General features: G+C 38.1%; 1 protein-coding gene across 1 annotated transcript; it reads left to right on the top strand.

The window, feature by feature from the left end:
• The first annotated feature begins 3292 nt into the window (after window positions 1-3292).
• Window positions 3293-4226, top strand: LOC116525017 (olfactory receptor 51B4-like). The gene is given in 2 exon segments (XM_032240523.1): window positions 3293-3993; window positions 3995-4226. Coding segments are annotated over 2 exon segments (933 nt in total).
• Window positions 4227-7807: the final 3581 nt, after the last annotated feature.

The raw sequence follows: 7807 nt of genomic DNA, 5'->3' as shown, positions 1-7807 counted from the left end.
TTGAGACGGAGTTTCGCTCTTGTTACCCAGGCTGGAGTGCAATGGCGAGATCTTGGCTCACCGCAACCTCGGCCTCCTGGGTTCAGGCAATTCTCCTGCCTCAGCCTCCTGAATAGCTGGGATTACAGGCATGCGCCACCATGCCCAGCTAATTTTTTGTAGTTTTAGTAGAGACGGGGTTTCACCGTGTTGACCAGGATGGTCTCGATCTCCTGACCTCGTGATCCACCCGCCTCGGCCTCCCAAAGTGCTGGGATTACAGGTTTGAGCCACCGCGCCCGGCCCGAGATCTTCTTTCTTTTTACTGAGAGTAAAGTTTTTCCCAGGTTCCCAGTGTTTCTCTCCAAACCTCTTCCATTTTTTTTTCCCCCTGAGTCAGAGTCTTGCTCTGTTGCTCAGGCTGAAGTGCAGTGATTCAATCTCGGTTCACAGCAACCTTCTCCTGCTGGGTTTTTTAAACCAATTCTCCTGCCTCCGCCTTTGAAGTAGCTGGAAAAACAGGCACTTGCCACCACACTTGGCTAACTTTTGTATTTTTAGTAGAGACAGGGTTTCACCATGTTGGCTAGGCTGGTCTTGAAATGCTGACCTCATGATCTGCCTGCCTTGGCCTCCCAAAATGCTGAGATTACAGGTGGGAACCACTGCACCCAGCCACCTTTTCCATTTTAATTTATACTTAAGCTAAGATATAAAAACCTCACTTAAAATTTGAGATTTTTCAGATAGTTTGTCTTTATCCTATGACTTCCCTTCGTCAGTTAGCTTTAAATGTTTATTTCAATATCTTTATTACTTCCTTCTATAGGAATACAATTTGGGGGCAATGTGTGGAGATAAAAAGGTGGATTCAGGGGACACTGATTGTACAGGGTGCTTGAAGATCATCTGGAGCTAAACGGAAGGCTTTTTCTTTCTTTTTTTTTTTTTAATATGATCTTAATATTCTCTTTTCTCCTTCTCATTTTAGTTTATGTCTTTTTAAATGGTTTCCTGAGCAGTTACTAATCCTCTTGTCAGCATGGCAAGCTGAAGAAGCTCTGGATGATTGATCTATATTAATCTCAGAAACTCTTCAGGACCCTGGGATAGTTGTTTTCAAAGAATCAGTGCAAAGGCATTCAGAAAGGGGCAAGAGAGTAGTGAGCTCCAGTCATGTTTGCATCCCTCATGGGGCCTCCGTGCTTGCCTGAGAGTGATAAATTCCACCAAAGTTATGACTGTCACTATTGTCATGCATTACATTCTAGGAGACTCCCTAAACTATTAGGGAAACTATTATCCCTGGAATATTTGGATATGTGAACAGTTTCTGGTACCACCAAACTTGCCACAATTAAATGCCAGCGTAGCTGCTGCTGGAGCCTGCAGATATTAAATAGCGGGCTATCTTTAGGTCAATAAAAATATACTTGTAAATTGTATTAACTATTTCCCAAGTAATTACCACACAGTTTTAGTATAACCCGGTGCATCCGAATGTCCAAAACTTAGCTAAGGTTTTGAAAACACGACTATAGTTTAAGAATAATCAGGCCTTCTCCTGCTTGCTCAATCTGGGCTACTTTCTGGGCGACCATAGATCCAAATAATTGGTTAGCTTTTATCCTATACAACGAGTTTTGGCATTTATCCATTCTCTTGTAAGGCAATGTTGGAAAGTTAAGGGGACTTATAATGATATACACATCACTCCTGTGGAGTAGATAAGTTTTGCCAAGTTGAGCACCACACAGGTCATAATTTATGGCTCAAGTTAGCAGTGTTTTTAGTATCCATATGAATATAGTACCTGCTACTTTAATGCCTAGACTGACATTTTTGTTATAACAGTGCCCCATGAGGTAGCAGTCATTTCCAAAGTCCTTTCACTTTTCCTCTATCCATTCCTCTCCACAAATAATTGCTTATATTAGAGATGTTAGTATGTGCCAAAATTCTGAAACATAATTATTATTGTTTCTATAGGTTTTTATAAGACAAAAAAGGTGCAAAGATTGTTATCACTTCATTTCTACTGAACAACCATTGAAAGGTGTCAGTAGTAATATTGATAATATAAAATGATATTCTAAAAGATTCTGGGCACATATAGAATCAATTGAATTTGGGAGAAACTGATGTTTCCCTTGTAGTTTTCTTTGTTTTGTAATAAACCGGCGACAAAATTTCTTGGTAACATGACAACGAAAATCTTGATTTTGTAAAAGTGTAGTTATAAATAGGCTGTATTTCAAAGTTCCCTATGAAGGTCCTTACGAGTTTTTCTCAGTAGGAGCCTTATAGATTCATAATGATTAGAGAGTCTGTAAGATTGTCTCCATCAGCAATGTAGTGCCATATTTTCTCTCTGAGAGTGCTTATCTTTTCCCTAAATCCGGTTGTGTGAAGTTTATTAACTAAATTACCAACTTCTGATGTTGTTATTGCCCTTCAGACCAACGTATTTACAAATTTATGACTCTAAGTATTAACATTTTGTGGATGCCCTCATTATAGAGGTCTGCACTTAAAATATTTCTGTTATGAGCTTCCAATGTGAGTCTCCTCCTATTTTCATGTTTGTCTCTACTGTGTCAAAACTCAGACTTTTTGACTGTTTGCAGCACAGAGAACTTGGTGAGTCCCAAGTCCACTGAGGACTTTCTAAAATGAGTTTGCTAACTTTACCCACTTGTTCAGGTTTTCAGATTTCTGTGGAAACTCACATGAGATGAATTATTTTCTTCCAATTTATTTTATTTTATTTTTTTAAAGAGGCAGAGTCTGACCCTGTCACCCAAGTTGAAGAGCAGTGCTGCAATCATAGCTCTCTGCAGCCTCACAGTCCTGGGCTCAGGTGATCCTTCTGCCTCAGTCTCTTTAGTGGCTTAGGTTACAAGTGTGTGTCACCATGCCAACCTAATTCATTCCTTCCTTCCTTCCTTCTTTTTTTTTTTTTTTTTTTTTTTGAGGCAGGATCTTGCTATGTTGCCCAGGCTGAGTTCTCTTCTTATTCACAGTCCACTTGAGATAGCAATATTGATTACAATATTTCTCAGTAATTTCATGGTGATGGGCTCATTTCTATTGAATAAGCATTTTCCTCAGTGGTTTACAATTAATTATGAGACAGGCTTACAATTAATTATTACAGGCTAACAATTATGAGACAGTTCACAAAGTATTTAAGTTTTGATGTGAAAAATGACCTGATGATGTGTTAAAAGAAGACTGTGAGAGAAAGAAAGAATACTGCATATTTTGAGGTCATCACCCCTAAAGTAGACCTTCTCCATCTGCAAAACCTACCATGTTGTCTAACAACAGTGCCGCCTCCTTCTTGCTGGCTGGCTTCCTGGGCTTAGAGACAATTCAGCATTGGATCTCTATTCCCTTCTTTGTCATCTACTTCTCCATCCTTTTTGGGAATGGCACACTCCTTGTCTTCATTTGGAATGACCACAGCCTTCATGAGCCAATGTACTACTTCCTGGCTATGCTGGCAGGCACGGACCTTGGGATGACACTCACTACAATGCCCACAGTCCTGGGTGTCCTGGTGCTAGACCAGAGGGAGATTGCACAGGCTGCCTGTTTCATTCAGTCCTTCTTCATTCATTCACTGGCAATTGTAGAATCGGGTGTTTTGTTTGCCATGGCCTATGACCGTTTCATTGCCATCTGCACACCACTGAGGTACAGCTCTACTCTTACCAATTCACAAGTGATGAACGTAGGACTAGGGATTGTGATGAGAGGCTTTGTGGCCATTGTGCCCCTAATTCTTTCTCTCTACTCCTACCCATATTGTCATTCCTGTGTTCTCTTGCACACATTTTGTCTCCACCAAGATGTCATGAAACTCGCCTGTGCTGATATTACATTTAATCGCTTATACCCAGTTATTCTGGTTGCTTTGACATTCTTTCTAGATGCTCTGATCATTTTCTTTTCCTATGTTCTAATCCTTAAAACAGTTATAGGCATTGCTTCCAGAGGGGAACAAACTAAAGCTCAGCACTTGTGTCTCTCATATTAGCTGTGTCCTGGTATTTTACATCATTGTAATCAGCCTGACACTCATTCACAGGTTTGGAAAACATGTACCACATGTGGCCCACATAACCGTGAGCTATGTCCACTTTCTCTTCCCTCCCTTCATGAACCCCGTTATTTGCAGCATCAAGACCGAGTGGATTCAAGGAAGCATTATTTGTCTGTTTTCTGGACACAGAAGGGCTTGACGCTTCCTTCCAGAATTTTGTCAATTTCATGATTTCTGGGCCTTTTTTATAATTGAAGAGGGCCTCAGATTTATACCTAATATCTCTTGTATCAGTGTTAAGATAGGTTTTAATTATTATGTAAAGTGAAAAGCTACATTGAACAATAATGCAATAAATGTATTCATCTAATTGATATTTTATTTTATTTTTTATTTTTTATTTTTTTCTAATTGATATTTTAATATGCAGACAGTTATAAATACATTCACATGTAGACATAAAGCTGTATAGAGACAGACATCTATCGTCTTTCTATCTATCTATCTATCTAACTAACATCTATTAATTGAGAGATACTAGGAAAGTGGAATATTATTGACTCTGGAAAGAAAAGATCCAGTTTTGGCTGTATAAAAATACATAACAGTAAGTGGATTGAGGGTCGTGAGATTAGAGGTTTCATTCCAAATGATACAGTGTCATTTAAAATCTCTGCAGTAGAATCTGTCTGAAATCATGATGTGCTATTTGTCTATTTCATGAGTTGATTTGTTTCCTTTTATCCTGTGTTCTCTAAATGCTGGATAAAAACATTTTAATATGTCTGGAATATGAAATTAAACCTGATATTTTCATTTTCGTATATTCAATTTATTTACTTTTTTTTACTTTTTAAAGTGTATTTTATTTTTATTTTTTATTTTACTTTAAGTTCTAGGGCACATGTGCAGAATGTGCATGTTTGTTACATAGGTATATGCCGTGGTGGATTGCTGCATCCATCAACCCATTATCTACAGTAGGTGTTTCTCCTAATGCTATCCCTCCCCTTGACCCTCACCCTACTACAGGCCTGGTGTGTGATGTTTCCCTCCCTGTGTCCACGTGTTCTCATTGACCAACTCCCACTTATGAGTGAGAACATGAGGTATTTGGTTTTCTGTTTTTGTGTTAATTTGCTGAGAATGATGGTTTCCAGCTTCATCCATGTCCCTTCAAAGGACATGAGCTCATCTTTTTGTGACTGCATACTATTCCATAGTGTATATGTGCCACATTTTCTTTATCCACTCTATCATTGATGGGCATTTGAGTTGGTTCCAAGTCTTTGCTATTGTGAGCAGTGACGCAATAAACATACAAGTGCATGTGTCTTTATGGTAGAATGATTTATAATCCTTTGGATATATAACCAGTAATGGGATTGCTGGGTCAAATGGAATTTCTATTTCTAGATCCTTGAGGAATCATCACACTGTCTTCCATAATGGTTGAACTAATTTACACTCCCACCAACAGTGTAAAATAATTCCTATTTTTCCTCATCCTCTCCAGCATCTGTTGTTTCCTGACTTTTTAATGACCGCCATTCTAACTGGCTACACAATGTATTACCTAAGCTAATTTAGCCACAGAAACAGAATCTGTGGTGTAAGTGAGGCAGAGGGTTTTTTCTCCTTCCTATGCTGTTAAATGAATACTGAGATAGAATATTTAGTTCATCTATCACACGTTAAATGGGACTTTATATTTCTGCTGAAGATTTGGGTGTGGGGCTAACTCAAGGTATCAGATCAAGGGACGCATGAAGGCAGGAAACTCTAACAGAAAGGGGAAGGGGGTTGGTACGGCTATGTTCATGAAATTATATGTAAAATACACATTTAACTTCTTTCTGCATCCATCGTCTATGTTTATGAATAATGGGTGTATAAAAGTGTGCTGTATACTCTTAGGGTTTTATGTGCCTGCGGTGCCAAATACTTTGAATTTGTAAGTATATGTTTCTTTACAATGTGTTTGAAAATCTCTATTTACTTGATTTTCAATAAGTATGTGTCATAGTGAATATCTGATAAATGTTTAAGGAAAAATTTGGTATTTACCTATTCACCAAAACTCATTAAATGCCTCATCTGTATTAGATACAGAATTATTTCCTTTTTCTACTTTTCTTGATCAAATGCCTCCTCTTTTCTTGCTCCTATCATTTCTCTCATTTTTCCTGCCTCCACCTGGACACGCTTCATGTAGTCTGTGCTTGTGTCTGGACTAAAAATTGATATGGTCTTATCGTAATGTTGCTCATCATAATATGGGATATATAAGACCCATGGTTATTTCCTATGCATTGATCTGGAGAAGTCTTCAATCCTTTTACTCTTTGCGGAAGATATCTGTAAACCTTCTGGTTCACTCTGCTGTGGCCATTTCAGTTTAGGCCAGTAAGCACATGGATGCCTTCTCTGAGTTTTCCCAGTGTGTTGGTCACAGAACAACCTGAGTAATCACTGATGAAAGAGCGAGAGCTTTATTGGTAGTCACAATAAAAAAAAAAAAAACCAATACTACAGTTAAAATGTTCTTTTTATTTTTATTAGTGGATTACATTCCCTGACATATATCTGGCAGGACTCTTCAGAGTAGCCGAAGCTGCTGTTATGACCACTAGAGGGAAGAAGATACCTGTGGAGCTAATGGTCCAGGACAGTGGAGCTACAAGCAAGGAAAGTAAGTGTTAAGGAGCCCTTTTGATTGAAGGTGGGTGCCTCCACCTTATAGGGACAGGACATGTGGATGCTCTTCCCAGTTTCTCCTGTTTCCCCTACTCACTCCCCTGTTTCTAATAAAGCAAAGGCTAGTTAGTAAGATATCACCTTGCATTTTAAAAATGCCGTAGACTTTCAAAATGATTTAATGTATCAGTCTTTCCTTATTCCAAGAGTCCAGAAATGGCAACATTACCTTCGATTCAATGTAATGAAAAGGGCTCTTTCAAGAGACAGAGAAAAGAATAATTTAATTCTTTCCCCACACCTCCTTCTCTCTCTCTTACTCTTTCTTCTTTCCTTCCACCATCCCTATTTCTCTCTCTCATCTCTCAGAAATATGTTTTGAAAGGATGCATAGCAGACAGCTAAGGCTGGTTTTCTCAAAGTAGAGAAGTGAGATTGAGAAGGTAGGATTGCATAAGCCCTTTCAGATTTTAGTTTATATGCATCTGTATTGTTAGAACGTTTTATAATATAAATAAAATTATTTCTCAGTTATACACTAGGTATGTAATCTGTGGATATTTCCTTATGTATGATAAGCTACACTTAACTCACTTGGAAAATTCAAATGCCTACTTCACAGTTACTAATAAGGATTAAGTGAGCTAGTGCACTTAAATTTCACATCAGTATCATATATACATATATATATATACACACACACACACACACACACATTGAAAGGGTTCTTACTTTGTGCTAAGAACTGTAATAAGTTCATTGATGTATTATATTATTAAGTTCTAATTTCAGCACTAGAAGGCAAGCATTATCCAAATTTCATGCTGGATACCTCCAGACTCTTAAAAATAATTAAATTTCCTTTTGTCATATATTTATTCAAAAGGGTAAACTCAAACTGTGGCTTGTCCAATTTTATATATCACCCAACTAAACATGACCCTATTCTGCCATTTTACAAAGTTATTCCCTAGTTATTATGGGGATGTTGAAAGACAGAGAGGACAGGGTACTATCCCCCATAATGGCCTCACAATTAAGCTAAGCAGTTAAATGAATCTTGCAGGGTAGTGTAGGGACCAC

The sequence above is a fragment of the Sapajus apella genome, unplaced genomic scaffold, assembly GCF_009761245.1.
Source record: "Sapajus apella isolate SASKATOON/1434 unplaced genomic scaffold, GSC_monkey_1.0 scaffold47, whole genome shotgun sequence".
Lineage (NCBI taxonomy): Eukaryota > Metazoa > Chordata > Mammalia > Primates > Cebidae > Sapajus > Sapajus apella.
The sequence above is the reverse complement of the archived record's forward strand: the minus strand, read 5'-3'. Positions and strand labels throughout refer to the sequence as shown.